This window comes from Pyxicephalus adspersus, chromosome 11, assembly GCF_032062135.1.
Source record: "Pyxicephalus adspersus chromosome 11, UCB_Pads_2.0, whole genome shotgun sequence".
Taxonomy (NCBI): Eukaryota; Metazoa; Chordata; class Amphibia; order Anura; family Pyxicephalidae; genus Pyxicephalus; species Pyxicephalus adspersus.
In genome coordinates, this window is record NC_092868.1 from 36,274,492 (window position 1) to 36,291,733 (window position 17,242).

The following is a 17,242-nucleotide window of genomic DNA, read 5'->3' on the forward strand; positions in this document are numbered from 1 at the left end:
GTGAAAAAGATCATTGGTGTCATATAGGTGACTCTACCAATTGGTCTTGGATCCAGGATTAGACAGGCACTATCAGAGAGATCAATCAGCCACAGCTTGAAAAACCCTGGTTGAGAATGGCTGATCTACAGGCAAATGTTTATGATCAGTGTATATTGCTCAAATCACAACATAAATATAGTTGTCTGATTGCCATACTGATCCCATTGGTTTTAGTACTGGGGGTTGCTGACTCTATATGTTATACATAGTTTTTTCTGGTCAGTGATGCAAAGTTTTAAAATAAAGTTATTGCACAGGTACACCCCTTTCCCGGGTCTGATTTAAATAAAGTGCCCCTTAACCTAAATTATTTCTTCCCAGGCTTATTTTATAGAGTGCAAAGAATTGCCTTTATTCTTATATGAAGAACAATCATTTCTAAATCCTTTTACCTGGACCAAGCTTTGTCTAGCACTGGTTTATTTTCACAATTATCAGCTGCTGATTCTATTTAGATCAAATGAAATGTGCCTGAATTTTCCTGAGATGTTGGTATTGCAAACATAACAAAAAGAAAACATTGCTTAGATTAATGTAGGGTTTTTTAATGATCTTTTTTAATTTCCTGCTAAATAAATGATTTAAATTTCTCTCTAGTCAGTATTTGTCCTTGTGGCCGTGTGGCCCTATTGTTCCCGGTACAGTACAGGCCTCTTACACAGACACTATTTTGGTTACCGTGGAAATGAATAACAAGCCTCCCTATTGCATCTTCTGTAAAATGTCTTTAACTGCTGCTTAATTTGTAATCTTCTTCTAAAAGAGAGAAAAAGCCATTAAGACGTCAGTTCCCTGAATAAGCCTTGTGTCTGTGTGTGTTTATTTTAATTTATTGAATGCAAATTTTTGTGTTTTTTTTTTTTTTTTTTTCTTTAAAAAGAGCTGGGGGAGGGGGACACCCGCTGAATAGCTAATTCCACAAAGAGCCAATTCTAAATAATTTCTCCATGAATAGTCCAGGACGAACATTAATTGTCAACATACACCCCCTTCTGATTATGATTATGTTTTTTTTATCTCTTAAGTCATTTGGGAGCAGCAATTTATTGCATCAAATAGTACATTTTTACTTTTAGCATAACAGGAAAGATTTAGTTTCTGATTTAGATGGTGATAAAAGGGGTATATTAGGGTTGGTGTAAAGCAATTTCTCATGGAAAGATTTCTACAGTTACTGTAGTCTACTATACTACATTCAAGTCACCATCTACTCTAGTACTGTCAGTGTGTTGTCTTCCACCATTGGTAGCTTGCAATCATTTGCAAAAATTTTGCAAAGTCAATGACCTATTGGGATTTATTAAAGCTCTCTATGGCTGGAGAGGATACACTTTCATTAGTGAAGCTGGGTGATCCAGCAAACCTGGAATTTATTTTTGCTATTTGTTAGCAAATGTTTTTAGTCCTGGACCAGATCAATTCCAGGTTTGCTGGATCACCCAGCTTCATTGATGAAAGTATATCTTCTCCAGCCTTGGAGAGCTTTCATAAATCAGGCCCATTCCCTCTGTACCCAACCTAATCAGCTGCTGAACTCCGCCTACTACAGTCTTTCAATCAAATTTAAGCTATGCCTCCGCAACTTCTTTTTGCAAGATCATGTTACTTTTGTAATGACTGTATGCGTGCTGTTGTACGTCCACACTTTTATTCCCTTTTTAAAATTAAATATTACTAATTTCAAGCAATTGGATTTTCTTTTATGGAAATTTCTTAAACTACTAATAGTCTTCGTTAAGCTGCTAAGCAGTGTTTATGTTGCCCTTGGTTGCCTATTTAATTCATTTTAATGTCCTGTGCATTGTGCTTTTGATAATAAAATACTTTTCAGCTTAGCTAGGTTCGGAATTTAATTCCAAATATTATCTCATTTTTTCATTGTTCTGCTTTTATTTTCATTAATGAGTCTTTCTTTATATCTGAATTTCAAACGCCACTGCTTTAAAATCAATGTTTTCATAATGTGTTTCTGTATTCGCGTGTGGTGCTAACCAAAATATATACACAAATTAAATAAAAACGTATCGGCATTGCTGCTTTCTGAACACATAAATAACTTTCCGTAAACTGTGGCTAGCACACAAGCTGTTGATAAAAATACAGTTCTGTTTTTCCATCTTGTGGTTTCTAGTGTGTGTATATGTGTACATAGATTCAACAAGTTGCTGGAAACATTCCTCAGGGATTTTAATCCATACTGGCATGGCACCATCACAAATGCTACCGATTTGTCAGCTGTACATCCATGGTGTCAATCTCTTGTTTCACTTAGTTGGATTGGGATCTAGTGATTGTGGAGGCCGTTTGAGTATAGTGAACTCCTTTTCCTGTTCAAGAAACCAGTTGATTTGTGCTTTGTGACATGGCAAATTATCTTTCTGAATGTAGCCAACAGAAGCCTGGTGCATTGGGAACATGATCAACAACAATACTAAGGTATGCTTTAGGCAATGCTCAGCTGGCAAGTGGCCAAAGTGTGCCGAGAAAATATCCACACACAATTATACCACAAGCCTGAGCCCTTGATACAAGACAGCATGGATCAATGCTTTAATGTTGTTGACAGATTATGACCCTAACTTCGAATGTCACAGCAGATATTGACTCATCAACATTTTTCCAGTCTTCTCTTGTCCAATATTGGTGAGCCTGGGCAAAATGTGTCCTCGGGTACCTATTCTCAGCAGATCCCTGTTTTTAGGAGTGACTCTCGGTGTGGTCCCTTGCTACTCTTTCTTGTAGCCCATCTGTTTTAAGGTTTGACATGCTGTAAATTCAGAGATACTCTCACCAGACTCAGACCAGTAGGTATAGTCGTAGCTGCCTTCTTAGATACTGCATACAGGGGAAACCTATATACACTTATTGGAAATGCATAATGGTATAGTAGTCCTTTATGGGAAGAGACTTATAATATGTTCATGAAATATATTTAAGGTTTAAAGGGGAGGTAAAGTTATGGCTTGTGGGTAAATATGCCTTGCCTCCAATGTTGTGTTTCTGCTATTACAAAGTATTTTAGTGGACTGTAGTGTCCACTTTCTACCTTTGTCTTTGATGGTTGTTATACCTACAGGTCCATGGGTTATCAGTCCCTAGAAAGAGGTGTTCAAAAACTGATATCATTCGGCATTTGTCTATAAGTGAATGAAGCTATGTTAAAATCTCAGACTCATTTTACTCCATTTAATTTATAATAAATGATTCCTAATAAAAACATTAGATGATGTGTGGAATTACTAGTTGTACACAATTCACAGATAAAGAATTAATTTGCAATTAAGAATGTGACCTTCTCTTATCTTCTGGAAGGTTCAGGCTCAGGAAACTATCTTACATTATCTATTTTATTTCAGGTTCTGATATGGCTGTGTTCTGTCTCCTCTGTGGGAAGCGTTTTCAGACTCAGACCGCACTCCAGCAGCACATGGAGGTCCATGCAGGAGTGAGAAGCTACATATGCAGTGAATGCAACAGGACTTTTCCCAGCCATACTGCGCTTAAACGCCATCTCCGTTCACACACAGGTAAGAGGACGTCATAACTACAGTACCATGGACAGTTCTGTATGGCTTCCTATGGTAGTTAGTTTTAGGATTCCTTCAATGGGTCTATGTTCATAAAGCATCTAAAAAATGTTTCTATTTTGTCAGCCAATTTTACCTTTTTGGCTTTTAGCTTTGTACTTAAGCTACGTATCTGATCCTCAAAGGGCAATAATTTCCTATGCAGTTGGACTGTCTTTTACACAGGAGTACCTCTGTGGTTTACCATTATCGACCAGCCCTCAACTTCCCCCAAAGCCCCCATTTTTTTAGTTGCTTTAAGCAGTGTACTAGGGTGGTCTACAACTCTGCTTCCTTCTAACCTTTCTGAAATGTTCCAGAAAGCCATACAGCTCCATAACCTCACCCGAATACCTGTGTAAAAAAAAAAAAAACATATTATGACATGCATCAGACTTATAATGCCTATTGTGTCATCTTGAAACAATAATTTTAGCCCTGGAGGGAAAAGCATATTTCTACTATTTATTTGATCCCTTTTCACTATACAAAAACTTAAAGCTACTTAGAGAATCATTTTATAAATCTAAGGCTTCCAAATCAAGCATTTTAGTGGCAATACAAACATCTAAAAAAATAGTCCATTAGTTTACTAAGATAAAGTCCCATTACTGTGGCATTTGATGGAGAACAAAAAACCATGATAATGTTAACCATAGAAATGGCCATCAACACCAAATTTGGAAAGAAACGCCTGATTTTTTCATCCTTACCTTAAATGTGTGTATTCCCCAGTTAAATGCTCCAGCAAGATAACACAACCTTTCCCACTAAATGCCCAAAGTGGGTATCCCATTACCTGTATATATCCATACACCTTGAGAATGTTCTACATTATGAATGCTTTTAAAATTAACGGTCAGGCAAAAGAACAAGGAAAAAGTTGAATTGCAATAATGGAAACTGTTCGACTGCAAGAGGGGTTGTGATCCAGGCACCTCTGTCACATTACTCAGTCTGGTCTACATTCCTTTTGGACTGTATTTTTACCAACTATTAGGTGTCCTGTTGCCATATCTAGAATTGCTGCTTTGTGGTTACCGTCTACTTGTGCTGTAGATATATCATGCTAAAAGCAAACAGAACAGCAACCCCTGTCAGAACAAGTGAAGGCATACAGAGCTAGAATTGTCAGTTATAGAAAAAGGATTATGTGAAAACAATCAACTTTTACTTAAGTCACAACTGACCAGAGCCTGACATGTTTCTCTGGTAAGCAGGGTAGAAAGTGTAATGGGTAGACAACTGATCCCCCCCAGTTTTGTGCTGCAGAGTGGCGCGTGCTTTCATTAATAATGCAGGAGGTGTCTTCAGCATGCGTGCCCAGGCTGTGTGCTTAACATCAGCAGCTGTATTTGATAGCAAAGCCACTGTCAGCCTCCTGGCGTTGATTTAGTGGAACTCCTCATGTACTATCATATTAGCAAAAAAGGCATGAGAGGGCCATGGGTAATGGCCTTTCTGCCATAGCAGCAGCCCCCACGTTTCCAAAAAGAAACTAGTGTGCATTTTTAAAGAAAAAAAAAAACTAAGAAATTTAGGACGACACTTCTCCTGCTGCAGACAGTTGGTTCCTACATGTCATTGATCCCATAGCCTCAGTAGCTGTAGGACCTGGAACAAGCATGCAGACCAGAAGTATTAACATCAAACTGCATTGATAATCTGCATACTTATTCCAGGTCATTGATTCAGATCTAGAGGCAGCCAGGCAACAGAAGAAGGTCTGTGATGCCTCCATCTGTATTTCTGTCTGCACAGGTTTTTAAATTAGATTAATGTGCTAAGAAAAAAAACTACTGCCAATAAATTTGGTTAGGGCAAATATATATGGGGGCAAATGTTCTTTTACTTTGGCAAGTGCCAAAAAGTAACTATGCTGTTTCTCTTGTCAGAATAAAAGGTTTGAGATTATTAAACCCTTATTTTTTTTTCAGTTTTGGTAGTCCAGGTTATATTGATTACAACACTCATTTCAGGTAATTTACTAACTGGTGGTGCCCTGACAGTCATATTATCAACTAGCGATACAAACCAGAAATAATGGTACTTTAAATTGTTCACAACAAGTCTATATTTGGGTTTATTGGGTCATCATTTTATCATGGTAATGTTTTGCTAGTGACGTCTACAATGAATCATCTATTTGTTGTGCTGTAATAAACTCAAACACCAAAGCCTGCTCTAATAAAATAGCCATTCGGTCCAGTATATTCTCTGGTCTATAGGAATGTGCAGTGACAGTTGAGGTTTTTATCAGCTATTGCCCTGGCCTGACATATTACAGTCACATGAAAGTTGAAAGAAACCTTGCAATCAATATAAAGAACATTATTCTGGTTGAGCGGCTGTTCAGTGGAGCTGTATTTTAACTTACTTTAACTGTATTTTAAGCTGGCTGTATATAATAAGCACCATCTAGTGTAGCCTTTCCTGACATTTTTAACATGGGGAAACCTTTGAAATAAATTTCAAGTCTTCAGGGAACCTCTTCTTTAACCACTATATCCACAACTGTCAGTATTTTAGCATGGTAATCGGTGGGAATACTACATTGCATAAGAAGAATGACCCCTCCCCTAGCCAAAAAGAACCAACAAGTGGAGGTTCAATACTATCCATAAACACAATCTTGTATTTCAGGAGGCAAGCATACTTTCATTTATGTTGGTTTATTTTGATTTGACCCTTTGATATGTCTCTCTTTGGCCAATCAGAAGCATTGATTGGCTGGCTCTATCCAGCTTCCTTCTGCCTCAGTTTCTGACTTAAGTTCCTTTTTAAAGAGTGTTAGTTGTCTGTGTTTCCTAACTTTTTAGGACAGGAAGTGTTGTGTTGGACATAAACTAGACAATCTTGTATTTTTTTTTTAATTTATTCAGATTTAATATGTTTCAAAAGTTTTAAAAGTTGGTTTATTTTGATTTGACCCTTTGATATGTCTCTCTTTGGCCAATCAGAAGCATTGATTGGCTGGCTCTATCCAGCTTCCTTCTGCCTCAGTTTCTGACTTAAGTTCCTTTTTAAAGAGTGTTAGTTGTCTGTGTTTCCTAACTTTTTAGGACAGGAAGTGTTGTGTTGGACATAAACTAGACAATCTTGTATTTTTTTTTTAATTTATTCAGATTTAATATGTTTCAAAAGTTTTAAAAGTTTGGATGGCTTAGTTTACAACATTAGTCAATTACTATTCTAACAGTAACAAACGCCACTACTGTGCTTCCACGTGTAGTGTAAATTTTCAGCGTTTCCTCTCCACTGCATACATTTGTGTTCCATGATTGTGACTTCAATCTATTAAATAAATGCATGTTACCTTTATTGTTTGTGTGTGTTGGCCGCTGCTTTTAGACTTTAAATGATTCTAGAAGTCTCCAGTATTAAGTTGGGCTATTTAGATATACATCTAGAATCTATCTATTGCTGTCCCATCTGTCTGCTTGCTGCAGCTTGTATGCAGAATAAACATGTGTCTAACTCTTGCTTCTTCACAAGAGGCCGATTATGCATTGCTTACGCTCAATTATGTATTGGGAGTCCATTAAGAATTAAACTTATTAAATAGATAAGGAGCGCAATTTAATATTTTGCAGCAGTGCGTAACCCTTTATGGCATATTCATGGTTGGCAAGGTTTCCTCCTCCTTCCTTTTTTTTTTTTTGTTTTGTTTTGTTTTTAATCTAGTGTTTATAGTTTTGCAGTTGGAAATAAGGAGTGTAATAAAAGAATACAAGTAGATAGAGCACATGTAACCAGGAGGACAATTTATGCAGAGGCACAGCCGCGGCCTGACACCAGGATAATGAAAAAACGTAGGTCATTGTGGATGACTTAAAGTCTCTGGGAGTCGGAGAAAATGTATGAAGCAACGAGAACATTACACGCTTGGCAGGCTGGCCGAGGAAAAAATACAGGCGCCCCTGTTCCCCCGCCGTAAATGCAAGGGCCTCCGATCCGCAGCCCGCAGAAAATTGCAATTACAGTGACAAGTGGAATCAGTAATATTTTAAATATTCATGAGCTGGGGCTGCAGTGATCAATCTGGTTTTATTGTCCTTGCTCTGCCTTCTGACATAAATAAGGAGCCACGGGCCTGTCACCCTCTTTATTATATTTTCTGTCACTAGACTTAGCTGACTGCTGGAAAGGATGTGCGCCACTGAAGTTGTGTGTTTATGTAATGTACATATGGACTGATATTGGTATGTGTATGATCAGGCTTATGTTCTTTGAACATCTATGTTGTAAAAGGTTTGCTTCACCTCTAACCTTTACATGAGTCTAACTTAAGCTTATCTTTGGGTAAATAAGTGTGCATCATATAAAACTGACATGTACAGTACAATAAAAGATATGCATCTAGTAATGATGGTGATTCAATTGTATCGAAATCAAAGAAATAAAATATTTTGCAGTTTACCAGTCTTTAAAGTGTAGCTCTAGGCAAAACCTTTTTGTGAGGTGGTAGACCACCTACTATCCTAATCCCCATTAGAGAAAATCCTCCTCTGTTTGTACTGGTAATCCTTGCCATGTAGAAAAAAAGGAAGGCTAAATCCATTCATTTTTGTGGTTCTAGAAAAAAAAAAAAATATTTTACTTGCATTGTGTTTTTAGGTGACCATCCATATGAGTGTGAGTTCTGCGGTAGCTGTTTCCGGGATGAAAGTACACTGAAGGGCCACAAGCGTATCCATACAGGAGAAAAGCCCTACGAGTGCAATGGTTGTGGGAAGAAGTTCAGTCTGAAGCACCAACTGGAAACACATTACAGAGTTCATACAGGTAGGTGTCTCTGAAATTAAACTAAGATATAAAGCTTTTTACACTGTCTGTATTTGTGTATAGATTCAACCTACTCAAAACTAACTTGGTTGATGCAGGATAACTCACCAAACCAATGTTATGTGTCGGGCACTCTACTTGGTACCCAGTATGGTACGAGAAGCTTTAATCCTCAGGAAGGATGAAAGCCTTTGTAACATTCACTGATGAATAGTTCTGGAAAATTGTAAGCAAAGGTCTTGTAACTAACATTCTTAGAAATGTAGGATGTTTTCCTTAGACTAATCCTTTATTAAGTATGTGTAGGCCACAATTTTCTACATAACTACCAGCTTTTGTAAAAAAAAAAAAAAACCTAATCCTAAATCTTTGTGCTGGGCAAGACTGCCAGTTGATGGATAATGGCATAGTTTAAAGGGTTTTGATATTCACTATGTTATGCTTTTCATTTTTCTTCAGGTGAGAAACCTTTTGAGTGCAAGTTGTGCCACCAGCGCTCTCGAGATTATTCGGCTATGATAAAGCATCTCCGGACCCACAACGGAGCCTCGCCTTATCAATGTACCATCTGCCTCGAATACTGTCCCAGCCTATCTGCCATGCAGAAGCACATGAAGAGTCACAAACCTGAGGATATCCCTGCCGACTGGAGAATTGAAAAGACCTACTTGTATTTGTGTTATGTGTAGTGAAATAAATACATATGTTTGTGGGGGAGATTAAATAGTGATTTGGGAAAGGCTGAGCAATACAGACATGTTTAAGAAAAACCCACTTTAAAGCAAAGAAATCAAACACATCCACCATGTTTGGCTTCGTATGGGATCATTTGTGATTCCCAAAAAAAACTGTGTAATGGAACCCAAGCTTTTTTTCTCTTTTTGGGTTTATTTGTGAGCTCCCTGATAAGATTAATAAAAAATACAAATTTAATTAATCTATCCCACTTCAATAAGAAATCCCATCTTTGCCTAATTTTGAAGAACATGTAATTGTTCAGAGAAGTAAAATATGTATGAAACATTTTCTTCTTTACTGCAGAAACCTAACACCCGTGTGCTTTGTACTCATGGGCAAAATATGTCCTGGCTGTTACTGATGGTGTGAGGATATCCATGAGTGCTTAATCTGTAATTCTTCAGATACTAGTGGTAACTGTTTGTCTACCAATTTGGATAATGTTTCTGTGGTCATCCACAAATCTTTGAAATGACTCAAATGTCAGATGTTTTCTCAAAATATTTGAAGTCCTTCATTTGTTTAATGCTCCCTTGATCATGCTGTGATATTAAATGACCTAGCCAAGTTAGCTGGATTGGTTGAAGAAAGTATTATGCTCTAGTGTGGAGCATAACGTGTAAATACCATCAGGTATTCTTTTTTTTTTTTTTTTTTTTTTTTTGTAGCACTGAAGGGGTTTGGAACCTCAAATTTTATGTTTGACTTCAATCTTTTAGTCCACCACTGATCTATATTTAGTTATTTTCATATGTATGCAACAATGTTATTTTCTAGACTTTGTGCCAAGCAAAGCAGAAGACCATCAATGGCTTGTGGTGGTGGCTATAAGGTATTTGAAGTGGAGCACTTTGGGAAAAAACTTACTTTCATTTGGAAGGAAAATTAATAATAAAGAGGGGGACACCTTTTTTGGTGGCAGAGCAAAACTGGTCTAAGTGATACTGGAACATTTTGTCAGTGGTCTGTACAGATCATGGGAAAACTGGTTTAATAGGTCCTGAGAGTTGTCCAAGGCAACAGAAAAAAAAGTTCAATTGCATCTGTTGCTACAAATTGGTTCTTAAAAGTATGTAGGAAATACTTTACTTTCATAAAAGCCAAGTTAATGGATGTGTTTGATTCATTTGCTTGTTTCCCCTTTTCTTCATATTGGAAATAATGTATAATTCCCAGCATCCTCTTGTGAGTCAGTATCTTTTCACAGAGGTCAGTTTTATTAGGGGGCTGCTTATGTGTACATAGTCTGTTTAATTTTGTTATGTTTAGCACATTGTACTTGAATTTTTGTCTTTTCTTTTTTTGATGACCTCATTTTTACCAGTGCCTAATTTTAAGGCATTTTGTTTCTATAAGACACATTGTAGGAAAGAAATGTGCCAAATACAGAGTGTGCAGGATGAAACAGTGTGTCTTATTTTTTTTTGTATTTTTTTCAGTACCAAATATGGTATTCAAACAAGGGTTGACATGGCCCTTTTGCATTATGCTTTTTTTTTTTTTTTTTTTTTATTCATGAAAGCTACCTCGTAACCTGTATGCTGCAAGAGGTGCCTATGAGACATTTAACAATGCTGTGTAGGTTCCTCTGACAGCGAATAGGTTATTTTTTTTTTTTTTTTACCGTTCCATGTTAATCTTATGTTACGCTTAATGCTATTATTGTTTTCATCTCATTTTTTATTTCTTGCTGTTTTTGTGATTAAGCTGCATTTATATATATATATATAAAAAAAAAAGAAATATAATTGGTTTAGCGGGATAATACGGTAGATAGCCTTATTGGGGGAAAAGCAGAGGAGACATTTTAACCTTCTATACTGCAAAGTGGTTTTCCATTTTGACCTCTTTGTTGTACAAAGGGCTAAGATACTGCTGTTGTCGTCTTTTGCCTTTTAAAATGCCAAGAACCATTTTCGGGCTTGTTCAGTAAGACTTTGAAAAGAGCAAGTTGGGCTTGCATGATACAGTGACCTTTCACGACCAGTCAAGAGTTTCAGTCTGCTCCGTAGTGAGGTGAGCGCTGTATGTTTGTTCACTTGGCACATCCCATTTTGCTTTGCATCTCCTTACTATAAAAGCCTGTGTTATTGGTTTATTGGCACCCCATTATAGAGATCTTGTATTGTAGCTCTAAGGGGTAGTGGGAGGGGGAGTGAAGGATCTGCGGTTTAAACTTGAATTTGTGAATAGAAAATTAGTTTTGTTTTTTTTTTGTTTTGTTTTTTTCTTCTTTTGATTTCAATTCATAATGTGAAGGTGATTAAAGTATTAAAATATCTTGGCAGATATACATTATATATATTTTTTGCAGTATGTACCAATGCAGACTCGTACAAAAACAGATAAATGCCAGCCAAAATCTTCAAGGCAAAATGCTTGATGCATTTCCTCGTCATACACAGGGATATAAGGGATTTGAAAGTTGATCCAGAAAAGCAAATGGCAAACTTCTTATCTATCCCTTCCCTGAGGTTCTGCTCTGAACTTTTTCGTCATACATGAGAAATAAAAACATAAATATTGAAAGGGGAAGGACTAATATTTGCAAAGTTGTGATATTTTTGTAATATTTGTTAGTCTTTTTGTCAGTTTTGGCCCTATATATATTTTTTTGTAATGTGAACAGAACTCTGTGTGTATGTGTATGCGTGTATACACGCCTGGTTAAGAAGTACCTTGCGTGTTCAGTTGTATTGAAAGTCATACAGTATTGTGCTTAATCAGAGACTCTGCTTCTGCTGGTATGGTAATGTAAACACTGCTTACGCTTTTTGGTGTATTGTCCTCTTCAATTTTTACTTCCTAAAACATGATGTCTGCCCATCCAGTCTAAAAAGCAACCTCTATAGGTTTTATGTTGGAGTAAAATGGAGAGATGTCCTAATTGTCACGTCATTTTTGAAAGCAATATGTTCTGTTGAACCCAAGAAGAAAAAGCTGTAAATATACTGGAAAAAATGTGTTCAAATGTAAGCTAAGCTAAGTTTAAAGCAGCAACTGAAAACCTTATATTGCTGCAATAACAGAAATAATAGGTCACTCTGTTACTGGCTCACAAAACCAATGTTAAGGTATTGCTCAAATGGGGCTATTGCATAAAGTACAAGTTTTTTCCTGACCAATCACTAACTTTTTCTCTAACATTTCATGATTTTTTTTTTTCTTATATCTGGCTAATTTTTAAAATCAGACTTTTTTCAGTATAGGTCTGCATACATATTAAACCAAAAAAAAATGGGTGCTAAATAATTCACCTTTCTAATAAATTTGATATTGTAAAGCAGGATTGCTGTGTTAGTAGTGAGCATTGACCCTATAGTTTCATATTCTCATGCCACTATTAAAGCTTGAGCTTTCGTTTGCCTTGTGTAAACTATTTCTGCTGTCCTAATACTTTCAAGAATAGGTAGTCCGCTAAGAAAAGATCTGGCGGGATACATCAGGGTGTGCCAAGGTACTTAATGGGTCAGAAGTATTTACAATCCTGACAGTCGCACAGCATTGTCCTGCAATACCTTATTTTTAGGCAAGGTGGAAAAAGCCCCAACTTCAGTAATGGAAAAAAAAGGGATAGTCGGTGCAACATTATTCATTATGATGACATTTTGGCACATCACTGTCCACAGCCGGTTACAGTGTACCCTTTGCTTTTATGTACCACATTACTAAACAGATTTGATGTGAAACATTTATCAGAACTGCAAGATCTTGAAATGCATTTATTTGTAATCTTGTTTGAAATCCCAGATCTCTTCATTTAACCTTAAACCGTAATGTAGTGTTTTATGTTCTTATCAATACCAGCTGTATGTTGACAGAGAAAAGGCTTCTTTATTCTTTGTGCCTCAACATTTTTTATTTTAATTAAAAAAATGTAAAGAAAAAAATTAAATGCAGCAAAGGTGTCCAGCTACAAAATATGTATGTATTAAAACAAAAAAGTCTGCTGCAGTATATCATTATTGTTATGATTGTAAAAAAAAAAAAAAAGTAAAAACAAAAAAAAAACATAAAAAAGAGCAGCATGCTTTGGATTAAGGCCAGGGGTGGCTAGTTGCTAATATTTTAGCAGTTATACATAAACCGGAACCAATTTTAAAAAATGTGACTGTTACCAAATTTTTAGGTCCACTCAGCATATAGAAATAGGTGAATATCTGATTCCTAGTGTATGCTGCTTTGATTGCTTTTTGGCATATCCTAGAACTATGACTAATTTGTCTGTTTAGAAACCACAATCCACAGATGAGTTTCTTTTTCCAATCCAAAGTTAACAAGGACAACAAAAAAAGTAACAATATTAACAGCAAGTAACAAAATACCAATGGAGGAATAACAAATATGCAACAAGTATGAGGATACTAAATCGGTTACTTAAGGGAAAGCCAATTTTTATATGTCTCAGGCTTCTAAAACATTTGTGATGCCACAGAAGCTAAATTGTCTATATTGAACAATGCCAAAAGTACCACAAATAACTATTTAGAACACCCAAAACCATAGGTCTGGAAGTAAATTGAAAAAAATCTCAGTTTCTCAATAGTTCTGAACGTTAACGGAATCTTAACGTTTGGGAAAATAAGCATACACTAGGAAGTTAATGCGCACAACAGGACACTGCTTTCTTTCTACATGTCTGCCTAGAAAAATAAAAAAATTGTACTTTGCTGCTGAACCTGTCAATATTATGATTATCGCAAGTACCATAGTCATAGGTCCATCCAATAAGTTCTGTTTAGGCGAGCTGTTCAACCGACTTGGTTTGCATTACCTATGGTGCCACCCCTGTTCAATCCAAAGGATTTAGTCTGCTCTATTGTCTTTGCTGTACTTCTCATGATGTGTTTTGCATGTGATCTGCTCTGTTTGAGGCCTGGGTAAATCTGTCCATTTATATTATATGTGCACAAATATTGTAACATTATGGACCAACTGCCATGAGGGACCTAGCAAAATGACTTCCTGTGCCCTCCCCGTTTTCTATGTGTTTTTGTTTCCTTTTGTTTTTTTTCAGTTTTTCTTTTATTTTAGTTTTTTTTTTTTTTTTTTTTTTTGTTCTGCTTGCCTCCGTGTTATAACAGCACAAGTGCCAGTCGCAAATGCTGTCAGAAGTAAATTAATAGAAATCAAGAAAAAATAATAAATAAAATAGTGTATTATCTGACCATTTTTTGCTAGTGGGTTTGACATTTCTGTCTACCCCACCTGCATTAAAATGTTTAATGTTAAGTCTACCTCAGCACCCTCTGCCTATGTTTAATGGGTGCCTACTGGTTATGTTGCCTAAAATACCTTTTTCTTTTTTTTCCCCTGTATGTCCCCTCTCTTCTTTTATTTCTCTAGCTTTTGTCCTTATTATACCTTTATTTTTAAAACAGTGGCTCATGTAAGGTGTAAATCAAATGTAATCATAAAGCCAGATTTTGCTGCAGAGTACATTTAATAGATTGACCAGCTTGGTCTATAGCATGGTGTTTTTAAATGGAGTAAAACCCATTGAACCTTTCGCTTTGATTATCTCCACTTGTCCTAGACTGAAAGAGGCTTATGTAATTATAGTGGCTGCAAACCATTGCTTAGGTGTGGTGTTTATGCCAAACCACTAGTACTAAAGTCATTGTTTTTATAACCTAGAAAGCTTTACATGTTCTCACCTTTTCATCATTTGACTTCTGCATCTATTTGGCTTTGCTTAAAAGCCATGCAAGGAATATTCGTTTTTTCATGATAACAGTAAAGCTAAACAATTCTCATAAAGCCCAGGTTACTGCCTAGTCATTTAAAATTCACCTCTGATTTCGCCACAGCTTTTGAAAGCTAAATATTTTTCTTAATTTTATTCCAGTTCCTTAAATGTATTTCTACAGCAAAGAACTGGGTACACACAATGCTTATCCATTTACTTACCAAAATATTAGCAAGCTAGCTCAGTAGGACAGAAGATCTGTAGCATTTATGTGACTTTGGTAGAGTACTTGGTAGAGTACCTGAATTTTCTACCTTTTAGGTAAGGTGTGAATCTTTAGGTAGTAGAATGCTATGGAGACAGGAAAGCAAGTCGCGTCTTACCTTAAGACCGTTGTATTCATAATTATATTTTCCTTAGGTTTGTAGTCCCCATCATGGACCCTGTAGAGGTAGGCACATGGGGTAGTGTTATAACCCTTATTTTTTTTAGCAGCACAAAATGCAACACCTTTATTGTCATGCATGTTCCTAATATTTGGAAGACCACAGCCAATATTCTGCATTATTCATCAGCTTTCAGTACTGAAGCCCCTTTTCTGCATTCACTTATTTTAGCGTTACCATGTATAAACTGGTAAATCTTTGCATAATGATAGGTGAGCAGTGATTGCTTAAAAAAAAAAAAAAAAAAAAAAATTATGTTGCTTAAGTGGTCCTTTAATTCATTAATAATTTAGCTCAAAATATGCCATTCCGTTTATTCTGATTTATTGAAAGCTTTCTGGCCTGGTATGGGTTCCTTAGCTTTTTGATGTGTAAAATAAGCTACTAAAAAGCAAACCTGCATTAACATTTTTTTTACTATCAACTATTTATTATGGTGTTATATGTACATGCATGTACAGTTTTATCACTAAAGTCACTGGATGACGGTTTGAGAATCTCTAACTCTGAATAGGAAGCCTCTGTGCAGAAGAAAGCTGTGTAATGTAATTGCCCCAGTGCCCTATTATGTCTGGTTTTTAACCATGGCTATCAATAATAAAGCAAGTTTCTATCTTTTGTATTTGGACAAACATTTGCCGGGCCAAAGAACTTAAAGGTTCCTGTATTGGCATAATGAATTTCCCGATTGTAATGAGGGCTTGTTGTGTAAATCGGTTATCATTCATAACTGGTTACACTTCATTCAGATGGTTTGAACTTGGGTGTGATATATTAACACCATGGAAAATAATGGCTGGTGGAAATGATATCTTTTGCTGAGCAATTAAAATTTAATAAATTAAGGATATTTGTGGTTTCCCCCATTGGCTCTCTGCAATCCAAGCAGTCTCTCAGACCAAACTTGATATTTAAATTATGAATGGCTATTTCTCGGTAAATCATCAGTGATTTATTGTGAACATTAGCTTTGATTTTACAACTATTGGAACAAATTAAAGGCCAGCTAGGTGTAAAAACCTTTTAAGGACCATACGTTACATGATGGACCTGTTCCAGGCACAGATTTGTAGCCCTTTCCCCACCATTTTGGGATCCCAAAAGTTAGAAGAAGTTTGTTTTTGTGATTCAGATGTTCCAGTGCCAGATTTTAGGTGTTAGTTAAGTTAGCTCATAAGGCTTAGGTTAAGCAATGTTTTTATCCATGCATAGTACGTATTGCCTGTTTGGTAAATGGTCAGATGTAATTGTGAATGCAGAGTTCTATTTTGCTTTAGAATACAGCACTGTGACTTGTTTTGGTAGAAACTAACTAGTATTCCGCAAATCTAGCTTATACTACTTTTATTTAAAGCTAAAGGATATAGCCAAAACCTTAATGAGCTTCTGCCTTCCTGGTTTTCATATTGCTTTTGTTATGTTTGTTTTTTTTTTTTTTTTTTTGCTGAGCAGACGCAGTAATCTCAAGAGGGCATAGCTACATTACTGACTCTCTCCCTCTCTGTGCCACTTTCCTTCGCCATGCTGTGTAGACAAGCATCTTTGTATCTACGGTGTTTCTCATTCTCTCTTCTTGGGTTTTTTTTTTTCCTTTTTGATAGAGAAAAAAAATTTGAATAAAATGCTGCAGGATTTTTTTTCTCTCTACATTGTCACTAAGTGAAGTTTGTGCCTTGTATAGCAAAGAAAATATTTTTTACATCCTACTAACAGTAAAATAAATTTTTTTGTAGTGAACATTTTTTGTATTTTTATTTATAAGTCTCATAAAAAAACAGAAAAATAGCAAATGTTTGGTTGTATACCTTAAATCTGCAGTTAGAATAAAGTTAATTCCACTGTCACCTTGGTATTTTGAAGTTTGTGTCTTATTTTCTTATAAGAGAATGGCTTTGTGTGTATCATGTTTCAGTAATGTGTATTTCTAAAAAAAAAAAAAAAAAAAAAAAAAAAAAATTACTAAACTAAGCACCAAC

The 17,242-nt window shown here is 36.0% G+C and overlaps 1 protein-coding gene across 1 annotated transcript in view; it reads left to right on the forward strand.

The window, feature by feature from the left end:
- The window catches only part of ZBTB16 (zinc finger and BTB domain containing 16), a 97,757-nt gene extending 80,647 nt beyond the window's left edge, over positions 1-17,110 (forward strand). Inside the window, exons 5-7 of the mRNA XM_072425432.1 lie at positions 3,399-3,569; positions 8,226-8,393; positions 8,853-17,110. Of these exons, the coding sequence (XP_072281533.1) occupies positions 3,399-3,569; positions 8,226-8,393; positions 8,853-9,082 (569 nt within the window). The 3' untranslated portion in view covers positions 9,083-17,110. The remainder of the gene's footprint in view (positions 1-3,398; positions 3,570-8,225; positions 8,394-8,852) is intronic.
- The last annotated feature ends 132 nt before the right edge of the window (positions 17,111-17,242 follow it).